The sequence below is a fragment of the Centruroides sculpturatus genome, unplaced genomic scaffold, assembly GCF_000671375.1.
Source record: "Centruroides sculpturatus isolate CEXI.00-Female unplaced genomic scaffold, Cexi_2.0 scaffold547, whole genome shotgun sequence".
NCBI classification, from domain to species: Eukaryota; Metazoa; Arthropoda; class Arachnida; order Scorpiones; family Buthidae; genus Centruroides; species Centruroides sculpturatus.
Window position 1 is genome coordinate 1 of NW_019384676.1, and position 13,181 is coordinate 13,181.

A 13,181-nucleotide genomic window follows, 5' to 3' on the forward strand; every position below is an offset into this window, starting at 1 on the left:
TCTATCAATAAGAGTCAGTCGAAATTGTAAATTTGTTTTTTGGCCACCATTTTTCTTGTACATCACAAAAGAATTGTATATACAAAAATCTACTAAATGAAAAAATATTTTTCTATAGTACTTCTTCCCACCTTTTCTCACCACTGCATAGTCATGGAAATGTTGATCTAACAGGTCAACACCCCCCATTGTGTCATTGTAGTCGACAATGAGCTGTGGCTTTACAACAGACTTACCGGCATGTGTTCGTGTAGTTACCATGGCAGGATTGTAGACTGTAGACAGTAAAGCTACACTTTGCTTGTCCTGCCACTTCATAACCATTAGTTTACTTCTCTGGAAAGTGATTGTTTCTCCCTTTTCCAATTTTTGCCTATGGATTACTGGCAAAATCTCTCGTCTTATTGTGCGTACGGTTCCATAAAAATCCGTTTTGCACGTGACAAGATAATCCGCCAACTGTGGTAAAGAGTAAAATCTATCTGTTGTTAGACAATAGCCCTTATCTAACAACGAATCAATTAACGTTAGCACAATCAGTGAACTGACTGGCATATTTTTATACTTATCATCCAATGTAGTTGATTTGCCAGTATAAATCAGAAATTTATATAAATATCCTGATAAAGATTCACATAACTTACAAAATTTCACACCAAAACGAGAAAGACGACCCTTGTATAGCAACAAACTCTCATCGATGGATATGTCTCTTTCCGGTATATAAAATCGCAAAAATTTTGAATTTAGGTCTACAATTATCAGCCAAATTTTGTGCACTTTAGGATTGGGGTGTGTGTCTGGGTTATAAGTGTCATTATTTATGAAATGTAAATTTCTTTTTATATCTCTAAATCTATTTTTCGAAATTACTCTGCCAAAAAACAGAATGTGTAATTTGGCGTCTTTCGTCCAATACATCCTCTCCTCGGGTTTTTTTATAATACCTTGTAATATACATATACTAATGAACAGAAAAAATTATTCTGCAGTAAGTGGTGTCTAGTTACTGCGTGATGTTTGTGGCCGTTGAGAATGAAATCTATTTGTTTCATCAACAATATTATTGATAATATTTATATTAAAAAACAATTGGAAATAATCCAAAGGGTCACCCGTATTCCCAACGTCTACTGTCATTCCGGGATTTCCCACAAAAGGAAAACGCGGAGGAGCCGAAAATAGATTGTTCATATCTATTAGGCACCAGCTTTTTGTACTTGATGTGGATGCCACATCCATTTCCTATTCGCTTACATCCGATCCCGTCAGCCCACTAACTGCACTAGACCAACTCCCCTCAGACCCACTTGATGATCCTGGGATATATTCGTTATCCGAATCAGAAGACATTCTGCCAACAAAATAAATTATCTAAAATCCGTTCTTTTATATTATGCACGAGAAAACAATTTTCCTAAAGTATTATAATGATAAGTAACTTACTTGATAAGTAGCAACAACACGAGTGAAAAAAGCACACAAAAATATTTCAAAATTTTCAACACAAAATAAGCACACTAAACAACTCAAGAGCAGAACTATGAGTGAGAAAAATTACAGAATTGTTCAAAGAAAAACAAAGGGTCAGAAATCCTAAGAACCATCATCTGGCATCTTTTATTGCAGTCATAAATGGTAACAATTGAAAACTCCATTTTCAGAAAACTTTGTACATACAGGACAATAAACATTTCCAATCAACTATTTTATTGCTGGTTCCCCATCTGAAAATTGCTAATTACTTGCAGATGTTCAAAAGATTCTACATAAATGCTTTGATACATAAATAAACGTAAAAAAAATATAAATAAAATATATTTTTCTACTAAAATATTTATTGCATAATATACATGAAAATCTTTCGATAAACTGGTTAATTGATTGGTTGGTTGATTTTTGTTTATTGGCACAAAAGCCATATAGGCTATTCTGCACCAGGGCAAATGGTTAAAAAATTTTAAACATGATAAATAACTAACATATGACAATAATAACTAAATAAATAAACAACAACACGAAAATAAATATACACATAGTAAGTACAAACAGACAACAACATGCGAAAATGAAATAAATATATGAATAAATAATTAATTAAATTTCTTTATACATATTAATGACTTTTAAAAAGTCCAATACATTATAATGATTTGGTCTCTAGCCCAGAATCTCTTTCAAACTTGCATTTCCAAAATGCTGTCTACGACTGTTCTCAAAGGCAGAGGAATCAAGCAGTGTGTGTTTAACACTTAGAGAGCAGTTGCAATACTGGCATACTGGTTGCTCTTCATCCTTCAAAAGGTATTGATGAGTCAACCGAGTATGCCCAATTCTCAAACAACTAAGAATAACTTCAGATTGCCTGTCATACTGTTTGTTACATGTCCAATTTTCTATCGTAAGTTTGATCTCGTATAGTTTATTGTGGATTTGTGCATTCCACACATTTTGCCATCTCTCTACTAGTCGTTTTTTAACAACTAGCTTCAAATCACCTCCTTCAATACACATTATATGCTGTGAAGGACTAGCTGCCTTTGCAGCTGCGTCAGCTTCTTCATTTCCTTTTATACCTACATGGCCTGGGACCCAACAAAATTTTACAGAAAAATTACTCGCAATAAGATGGCAAAACAGTTTACGAATTTTAATCACTATGGAGTGAGAACTAGGTTCACATAAGATCAAAGCCTGAAGTGCACTAACTGAGTCAGTGTAAATCACACAGCAACGATGACATTTCCTATTTATATACTTTAAGGCTAAATAAATAGCATGCAACTCTGCCAAAAAGAATGGAAGAATTCAATGCAATTTGTTCTGCCAGGATGAAATCATGGCAGAACAAATTGCATTGAATTCTTCCATTTTTTTTTGCAGAGTTGCATGCTATTTATTTAGCCTTCCATGATTTCATCCTGGCAGACGAAGGCTGAGCCAACGTAATCATCAGATTTAGATCCATCTGTATAAATAGAAATTAAATTCCTGTCACAGCGTTGAATTTCTGCAAAGTGATGTCTGTAGACGTAGTCTGGGATAAATTCCTTTGGAAATTGCTTTAAGCTAATATCAACATTTATCACAGGAGTTGACCAAGGTGTTATACTATAAACCTCTAGCTGTGAAATGTTGCCTGTGTTCAGATCAATCCTGCTGCTCATATCCTCCATTCTTATGGCAAATGTACAGACACTACTTGGACGAGCTTCAAATAACCTTTTCAGCTGAGCATCTAATACTGTACAATCAACTGAAGGTTTAGTAACAGATTTTTGTTTTATATAATAGAAAAGAAACAGCTGTTCTCTCCTAAGAGACAGTGGAGGCTCATAAGCATCTACATACGAACTTTGTACAGAAGTTCGAAAAGCACCAGTGCCCAAACGCAGTGCTTGAAAGTGGATTGGATCCAGAATCCGAAGAGTAGATTCTCAAGCAGAGCCATAAACAATGCAAACATAGTCCAGCTTAGGGCAGACAAGGGCCCTATAAATCCTGAGCATAGAAACTTTGTCTGCTCCCCAAANACTAGCTGCCTTTGCAGCTGCGTCAGCTTCTTCATTTCCTTTTATACCTACATGGCCTGGGACCCAACAAAATTTTACAGAAAAATTACTCGCAATAAGATGGCAAAACAGTTTACGAATTTTAATCACTATGGAGTGAGAACTAGGTTCACATAAGATCAAAGCCTGAAGTGCACTAACTGAGTCAGTGTAAATCACACAGCAACGATGACATTTCCTATTTATATACTTTAAGGCTAAATAAATAGCATGCAACTCTGCCAAAAAGAATGGAAGAATTCAATGCAATTTGTTCTGCCAGGATGAAATCATGGCAGAACAAATTGCATTGAATTCTTCCATTTTTTTTTGCAGAGTTGCATGCTATTTATTTAGCCTTCCATGATTTCATCCTGGCAGACGAAGGCTGAGCCAACGTAATCATCAGATTTAGATCCATCTGTATAAATAGAAATTAAATTCCTGTCACAGCGTTGAATTTCTGCAAAGTGATGTCTGTAGACGTAGTCTGGGATAAATTCCTTTGGAAATTGCTTTAAGCTAAGGTCAACATTTATCACAGGAGTTGACCAAGGTGTTATACTATAAACCTCTAGCTGTGAAATGTTGCCTGTGTTCAGATCAATCCTGCTGCTCATATCCTCCATTCTTATGGCAAATGTACAGACACTACTTGGACGAGCTTCAAATAACCTTTTCAGCTGAGCATCTAATACTGTACAATCAACTGAAGGTTTAGTAACAGATTTTTGTTTTATATAATAGAAAAGAAACAGCTGTTCTCTCCTAAGAGACAGTGGAGGCTCATAAGCATCTACATACGAACTTTGTACAGAAGTTCGAAAAGCACCAGTGCCCAAACGCAGTGCTTGAAAGTGGATTGGATCCAGAATCCGAAGAGTAGATTCTCAAGCAGAGCCATAAACAATGCAAACATAGTCCAGCTTAGGGCAGACAAGGGCCCTATAAATCCTGAGCATAGAAACTTTGTCTGCTCCCCAAAATAAGCAGCATAGTAACTTTAAAACTTTACAGATTTTAGACATCTACTCTTCAGGTTGCACAAGTGTGGCAAAAATGTCAGTTTTTCGTCGAAAGAAACATCCAAAAACTTAGCTTCATTCACCATTGGAATTTTATCCACATTTAGATAAATTTCTAGATCCAGGTGCAAACCATGCCTTCGCTGCATTAAATGTTAAGCCATTAGTCTTGGACCAATCACATATGCGATTTAGGGATGTTTGCAGTTGTCTCTCAATGAAACTCATGTTACTAGACTGGCAGAAGATCTGAAAGTCATCCACATACAAAGAGTGTTTCGACAGTTAGCTATGCTGTTGATTTTGATTAAGAATAAAGTCACGCTCAAAATAGAACCTTGAGGAACACCTTCTTGCATGAAAGGCCTAGATAAAGTGTTGCCCATCCTGACATGGAATTTTCAATTTTGTAAAAAGTTTTTTATAAAAATTGGCAAATTACCTCGCAATTCGAATTCGTACAGATCACAAAGTATTGCCAACAGCGATCATAAGCCTTCTCTATGTCAAAAAACACAGAGACTAAGTGCTGTCGTCGAACAAATGCTTTGCGTATAGATGTTTCAAGGTTTACCAGGTTATCAGTAGTACTTCTGTTCCTACCAAAAACCACTCTGATGTGGTGAAAAGTATTCCTTTTTCTCTAAGAGATACATTAGACGTTTGTTTACCATTCTCTCAAAAACTTTACATAAACAACTCGTCACAGAAATTGGTCTGTAATTAGAGGGATTCTTGTGATCTTTACCTGATTTGGAATGGGAATAATGATAGATAGCCTCCAAGAGTCAGGAAAAGTATGTTCTGTCCATATTCTGTTAAACAGATTCAGAACATTACAAAGAGAATTGTTTGAAAAATTTTTAATCATGCTGTAGTGGATTTTATCTGGGCCTACAGCAGTATTCTCCAAACAAAACATTGCTGTATGTAGTTCTATGCTGGTGAATAACACATTATATTCCTCATTAGATAAGGAATGAAAGTTTAAATATTTTTTCACTTTGGGCTTTATAAAGATGAAAATTCCTTGAATACATAATATTGCTAGATGAAGAAGAAAACGTTTCACCCAGCAATACCCTGTATATCGCTGATTATTGTGCCATTCTTTTCCAGCATTGACAGAAAGTGAGAAGCATATTTCCCATTGAGTTTATGGATTTTATCCCAGACTGCTTTTGAGCTAGTGAAAGATGTTATGCTAGAAACATACTTCCTCCAAGAATCCCCTTGGCTTTGCCTTCTTATTCTTCTGGCATTTGCCTTTCGAAAAGCAGCTAAATTTCTAGCAGTGGGGTACCTTCTAAAAATTCCCCATGCTTTCTTTTGTGCTTTAAATGCTGCCTCACAATTCTGATCCCACCATGGTTTCGGATGCTTTGGGTATCTAGTTGATGTCTTTCCCATTGTTTTCTCAGCTGCCTGAATAATACTGGAAGTGACAACTTCAACTGCGTCATTGATATCAGCAGTATTGACCATTTTCTCAGTGATGTTAGCCAAAGAGGAGAATCCAGGCCAATCTGCCGTTTCCAGTTTCCAGCATGGTGGACAAGCTGTTTCACAGCTTTCTCTGCCTTGATATCTTAGAAATATTGGGAAGTGGTCACTAGAGGGTGGATTAGATCCAACCTCCCATGAAAATGCTGGAAACAGATTTGGAGTTGCTAATGAGAGATCAATGGCAGTGAAAGTTCTTGTTGGGGCATGGAAGTATGTCACATCTCCAGTATTAAGTAAATACATTTGCTGATTGCCTATGAGTCGTTCAATGGCTCTGGCTTGACGATTAATGTCGGGACTGCCCCACATAAAATTGCAGCCATTGAAACCACCCAGTAAAAGGAATGGAGTTGGCAGCTGTTCAACCAAGGCATCCAATTCATCCTCCTTGACTCTGACATCTGGTGGCAAGTATATAGTGCAAACTGTGACAGTTACTCCAATAGAAATTGTGACTCCCACAGCTTGTAAATCAGTGGTTATTTGTACCAGCAAAGATGGGATTCGATTGGAAACCAGAATAGCCACTCCTCCACTGGCTCGGTTGTGGCTATCATCATCCTTGCGGTAGAGATTGAATCCTTTGAGAGGAATATTTTCTCCAGGTTTTAGATGGGTTTCCTGGAGTGCCAAGCAGAAAGATGAGATAGATGATGTCAAGTGTTTAATGTCACAGAAGTTGTTGCGGAAGCCACGACAGTTCCATTGGATTATTTTATAATCCATTATGTGTTTGAAAAAGCATTCTTTGCGAGGGTATCCCTCTTTAATTTAACAGGCGGTTTCTGTTTTGGAGGTGACTTTGGTTTTGAAATCTCCATATAAGGCTCTTCATCAGATATGTCAGAAAACTCACTCATAGATTCAGCGTCTGATTGTTTTGAGACTTTGGTGAGGGCTGCTTTCACCCTTTGTTAAGTGGGTTCTTACTGGCTTTTTTAGAACCCACATTTCTGGTTGTTACTCCCGTTTTAGTTACAGAGGTTTTGGTCTTTGTGTTCTCCTTTTCTTCTGATTACACAGATGGGATCAATAAGCATTTTGCATGGCGAGTAAGAGATTCACTTGGGGATACAGAAATATCTGTTTGAACCCCCACATGTCTTAGTGGATTTCAACACACTAACAAATGTCTTTTGCTGCAATGGTGCACTTGGAGTGACCATGCAATGGGCCTCTGGGTATGATACGTTTTTCACCCGTTAAATGTCCTTTTCTCTTTGCCATGCAGGGCAAAGAGAATAGGCAGGATGGGCATCTTTACAGTTCACACACTGTGCAGTACTTTTACATTCAGTGCTATTGTAACCTTCAGTTCCACACTGTGCACATAAGCTTTTGCTTCGGCAGGAAGTCTGGGAATGTCCAAATCGCTGGAATTTGAAGCAACGCAGCAGATTTGGAATATACGGATGAACTGGGCAGCGCAGGTATTCTGCCGTAAGGAAGGATGGCAATGTCGAGTTGTCAAATGTGAGAATTAAATGTTTTGTGGGTATCAACTTGCCGTCTCGACGAATCGAGATGCGTCGGACAGAAGTGACACCTTGGTCCAACAGGCCGGTCTGAATGTCTGATTCGTCTTCAGACATCAAATCGTACTCAGATATCACACCACGTGATGAGTTCAAACTTCTGTGTGGTGTGACTAATATTCCCATGTCTCCGAGAGTCTTCATTGTCGAAAGCTTTGTTGTTTGTTGAGGGGAGGCTGTTTCTACTAGTAGGTCCCCTGACCTCAATTTTTGTATGTTTTTTAGATGCCCGATGGTTGATTCGAATAACTTTTGAATCAAAAAAGGAGAACACTTAGCGAGGGGTTTTTCTCCAGTTGCGTGCACTATTAAGTAAGCAGGTGGGCTGGAGGTCTTTTCTTTGGTCTTTGATATTGATGCTTCAGGATGTTTGGAATTTTTGGAATCCATAATTATAATTTAAATATTCAGCTCCCAGTGACCCCACCCACCATGGGGCCCAACAAGGGGATGCCGTCACATGGGAGACTCCCATAGACCGTCACACCAGGGTTTCCCAGGAGCTATACCCTCACAATGCAGTCAAGAAGAGCACATCTTGTCTGACATGTCCGCCCGGTCTGCATCGATCGGTTGACTCCAAGCCGAGGTCAAGAATGACTCAACGACCAGCCGATTGACTCAAATGGAGTCTGATTTGAGCCTCCCGTTTATCCGAAGCAGGGGCCAAAGCAGTGTGTTGGGGACGTTATGTTGCCCCTCAACTACCAGGATCCCCCTTTCCGGCATACGGGACACCACGCACGGCAAACACGTGGGTGGGCGTTCAGATCCCAGGGATGGTAAAGATAAGTTACTAAACCATCTCTGGGAGGTCCCCTCACCACGGACAGGAACCCACATCGAGGGGAAGTATTATTGACATACAGCGAATATTTGTTTAGACGAAGTTGCATTATAAGTCGTTTTATATTCAAATTTACTGGTTGCCATATATATGGTTGCATTGAAGGAATTTCAAATATTTCCAAGTACCACAAATGAAATTTACTGTTGAGAAACAAGTATTATAATAAGTGAAGATGATAATGACATTCATTCCAATGAAATATCTGATGAGGTCAATACTGAAATTGACGTATCAAATTATATAGTCAACAAAAAGTGCATTGGTGATGTATTTAAATCAACAATTTATGTAAATATTTAAACATGCGATCCATCAAACAAAGATAAAATGATAACACCTGGCAATGGCGAGGAAACTATTCGAGTGATAAAATGTAAAGAAGGTAATCTATTTGATGCTTTTGTTCATTTGTATTATAACTAAACATTGTCTTAATATGCGAAGAATTCTCAAATTTCCAGAATAGTTTACTTTAAAAATAATAATATTATGTTGTTAGGCATAAAGCACAGTTCTGACAAGTTTCAATACATTGTCAAACCCAATCTCAATTATATTTTAACGTGTTTGATATAGCAGTTTATAGATTCAATAGAAATTTCAAGAGAAATTTTTTAACAATAAGATTGACTTTGTTTTACAAAAGAAAGCGAGGAAGAAAACAAAGAACTAACAAAGAATAAAACTGAAAATTTGACAAACAAAATTCAAATCCAGGAAACAAAAAACGACGAAGATAAAAGTTTCGTTGGAGCAGAAATCATTTCGGAATCTGTTAAAATGTAAGAAAATCATTCGTTATTTCTACTTTTGTCGACATTTATATATAATATCTGTAATTTAATATAATAAATATTTATTTTATAAAATTAACATTTCCAAATTTGTAATGAACGTGAAATACTGTTGCAAATATCATTTATATTAAACAAAATTTATAATTAACTTATTAATTTAAATTATTTGAGATTTTGTGAATAAACATTTTAAAATGTTTTTCATGACAAGTATTTCAGTAGCGCACCCACAGGAAGGCAAAGATACTGTACTTGACACCCTTCAAATAAAAAGAAAAAAAATACAAAAATATTTTCCAAAAATCGTTTCCTAATTAATATTTCTTTTCATTTATACTGTGTCGTGATTTCTATTTCTATACAACTTTTGAATTAACGGTCACATAAGGTGGAAATTTTAGGTAATCATTTTTATGCTTAGAATATTTTGTTTTATATTAATTTTCATTTATTAAAATATTTATACTTTTTTTCAGGAACCTCCGAAACATTTGAACGTTGTGATGCAAATTCTCAGAAGAATGACATTTATCATTTTTCCTTGCATTAAACCAAAAAATTAATGTGATTAATTAATAACTAAAAAATTATATTACAATAAAATTTGAAAATTTCTAATCAAATTTAATAATGATTATCTGTAAATTTTGAACATATCAAATTAAATGATGATTTTCAAATTGACGTCTAATTAAACGTTTATAATTTCCTAATTAATATATTTAATTTAATGTATTTAAATTGACTAAATTAATAAACGTTATTTTCGAATTCTGTGTGAACTTCTTATTTATTTATTTTTTGATTTATCAATTTATATTATAGAGATGATGTAAATTACTTTACTGTAAATAAGATTCAAGCAGTAACACCAAATATATTATCAACTGAAGGTAATGAGAAATGTCCGAAATTATCTGATATATTCATGTCTGTTGAATTTACGGTCGCATGCTGCATTGCCAATTCTCAATTGTAATGGTCTCGCAGCCTTAGATCATCCCGATGTGTGTAATTTATTTTACCAATTAAATCAATTGTTTCCATTGACCAATATAGACGATTGTTTCCAAAATCGGGCCAGTTTAGTTTTATGTGAAATACGTAGTGGAGCTGGCCAATGCGGTCTGGTTCACTCCACTTCTTGCAGAGTCTTGGGACAGGTGAGCTACCTGTCCGGGTCAAGCAGCAATGTAGAACGATCAACTCAGGCATGCTTGGAGTTCAAATTGAATACAGTAGACCACCTCTATAACAGTGTAGATAATTCCGTGTTATATGAATTCCATGTTTACGAGTCACTTAGATTTTACTCTAAGTGACCCGTACAATATGAAATTCATATAGCACGGAATTATCTACAGTGTTATAGGGGGTCTACTGTATATGTTTAACTTTGAAATACGATCCTTCGTATTGTAATTGTGGCGATATAGAAATGATATAGAGAATATGTAGTATAAATGAATAATTAATTAAAATAATTAAAAAGGAAGAGTATATTTGAAAGAAATAATTTTAAAAATATTTACCTCAGTAAAACATATGAAAATAAATAACCAATGTATATATCTACCAAGACTTTAATTGCTGAAAATCAATGTTGAANTGTCAAACCCAATCTCAATTATATTTTAACGTGTTTGATATAGCAGTTTATAGATTCAATAGAAATTTCAAGAGAAATTTTTTAACAATAAGATTGACTTTGTTTTACAAAAGAAAGCGAGGAAGAAAACAAAGAACTAACAAAGAATAAAACTGAAAATTTGACAAACAAAATTCAAATCCAGGAAACAAAAAACGACGAAGATAAAAGTTTCGTTGGAGCAGAAATCATTTCGGAATCTGTTAAAATGTAAGAAAATCATTCGTTATTTCTACTTTTGTCGACATTTATATATAATATCTGTAATTTAATATAATAAATATTTATTTTATAAAATTAACATTTCCAAATTTGTAATGAACGTGAAATACTGTTGCAAATATCATTTATATTAAACAAAATTTATAATTAACTTATTAATTTAAATTATTTGAGATTTTGTGAATAAACATTTTAAAATGTTTTTCATGACAAGTATTTCAGTAGCGCACCCACAGGAAGGCAAAGATACTGTACTTGACACCCTTCAAATAAAAAGAAAAAAAATACAAAAATATTTTCCAAAAATCGTTTCCTAATTAATATTTCTTTTCATTTATACTGTGTCGTGATTTCTATTTCTATACAACTTTTGAATTAACGGTCACATAAGGTGGAAATTTTAGGTAATCATTTTTATGCTTAGAATATTTTGTTTTATATTAATTTTCATTTATTAAAATATTTATACTTTTTTTCAGGAACCTCCGAAACATTTGAACGTTGTGATGCAAATTCTCAGAAGAATGACATTTATCATTTTTCCTTGCATTAAACCAAAAAATTAATGTGATTAATTAATAACTAAAAAATTATATTACAATAAAATTTGAAAATTTCTAATCAAATTTAATAATGATTATCTGTAAATTTTGAACATATCAAATTAAATGATGATTTTCAAATTGACGTCTAATTAAACGTTTATAATTTCCTAATTAATATATTTAATTTAATGTATTTAAATTGACTAAATTAATAAACGTTATTTTCGAATTCTGTGTGAACTTCTTATTTATTTATTTTTTGATTTATCAATTTATATTATAGAGATGATGTAAATTACTTTACTGTAAATAAGATTCAAGCAGTAACACCAAATATATTATCAACTGAAGGTAATGAGAAATGTCCGAAATTATCTGATATATTCATGTCTGTTGAATTTACGGTCGCATGCTGCATTGCCAATTCTCAATTGTAATGGTCTCGCAGCCTTAGATCATCCCGATGTGTGTAATTTATTTTACCAATTAAATCAATTGTTTCCATTGACCAATATAGACGATTGTTTCCAAAATCGGGCCAGTTTAGTTTTATGTGAAATACGTAGTGGAGCTGGCCAATGCGGTCTGGTTCACTCCACTTCTTGCAGAGTCTTGGGACAGGTGAGCTACCTGTCCGGGTCAAGCAGCAATGTAGAACGATCAACTCAGGCATGCTTGGAGTTCAAATTGAATACAGTAGACCACCTCTATAACAGTGTAGATAATTCCGTGTTATATGAATTCCATGTTTACGAGTCACTTAGATTTTACTCTAAGTGACCCGTACAATATGAAATTCATATAGCACGGAATTATCTACAGTGTTATAGGGGGTCTACTGTATATGTTTAACTTTGAAATACGATCCTTCGTATTGTAATTGTGGCGATATAGAAATGATATAGAGAATATGTAGTATAAATGAATAATTAATTAAAATAATTAAAAAGGAAGAGTATATTTGAAAGAAATAATTTTAAAAATATTTACCTCAGTAAAACATATGAAAATAAATAACCAATGTATATATCTACCAAGACTTTAATTGCTGAAAATCAATGTTGAATATGTAAAATAGTTAGTTCACATTGTTTTTGACAGGTTAATTACATGATATTTCAATGATATGGTGATAAAAATAACATTTAATTGCAGCATTTCGTACAAACATAATAGAAAATTTATATCAGTTGTAAATGCGGTAATTGTAGTCAGTGGTCATTAAGCGGGGTCATTCCTCTACATGTAATTAGATATTACTTAAAAATGCAAATATAAACGAAATAAAGCAATAGTTATATGTAGTGTAATATAAGATATTTATTTTCGAATTAAGGGAAAATATCTTTAAAAACTTCTGAGTCATTAAACTGTATAGATAATTTGCAGCATTAAAAAATTAAGTAGCCACAACAATTCTTCAAGAACATTTGGAACATCATAAATTCTCTATTTCAGTAGCGCACCCACAGGGAGGCAAAGATACTGTACTTGACACCCTT

At 34.4% G+C, this 13,181-nt stretch overlaps 2 protein-coding genes across 2 annotated transcripts; both read right to left on the reverse strand.

The window, feature by feature from the left end:
• Positions 1-3: 3 nt before the first annotated feature.
• On the reverse strand, positions 4-2,809 carry LOC111626861 (piggyBac transposable element-derived protein 4-like; the record flags this gene model as incomplete). Its single annotated transcript, XM_023370384.1, has 1 exon — positions 4-2,809. A coding segment is annotated over exon 1 (918 nt), but the record flags the coding sequence as incomplete, so codon positions are not given.
• A 4,475-nt stretch (positions 2,810-7,284) lies between these two features.
• LOC111626866 lies at positions 7,285-8,007 on the reverse strand. The gene has a single exon (XM_023370390.1). The coding sequence runs from the start codon at positions 8,005-8,007 to the stop codon at positions 7,285-7,287; it is 723 nt and encodes a 240-aa protein (XP_023226158.1).
• Between the last annotated feature and the right edge of the window lie 5,174 nt (positions 8,008-13,181).

Bases quoted from the DNA above. Each gene is read 5' to 3' on its own strand.
- LOC111626866 (XM_023370390.1), bottom strand. From the start codon at position 8,007: ATGGATTCCAAAAATTCCAAACATCCTGAAGCATCAATATCAAAGACC.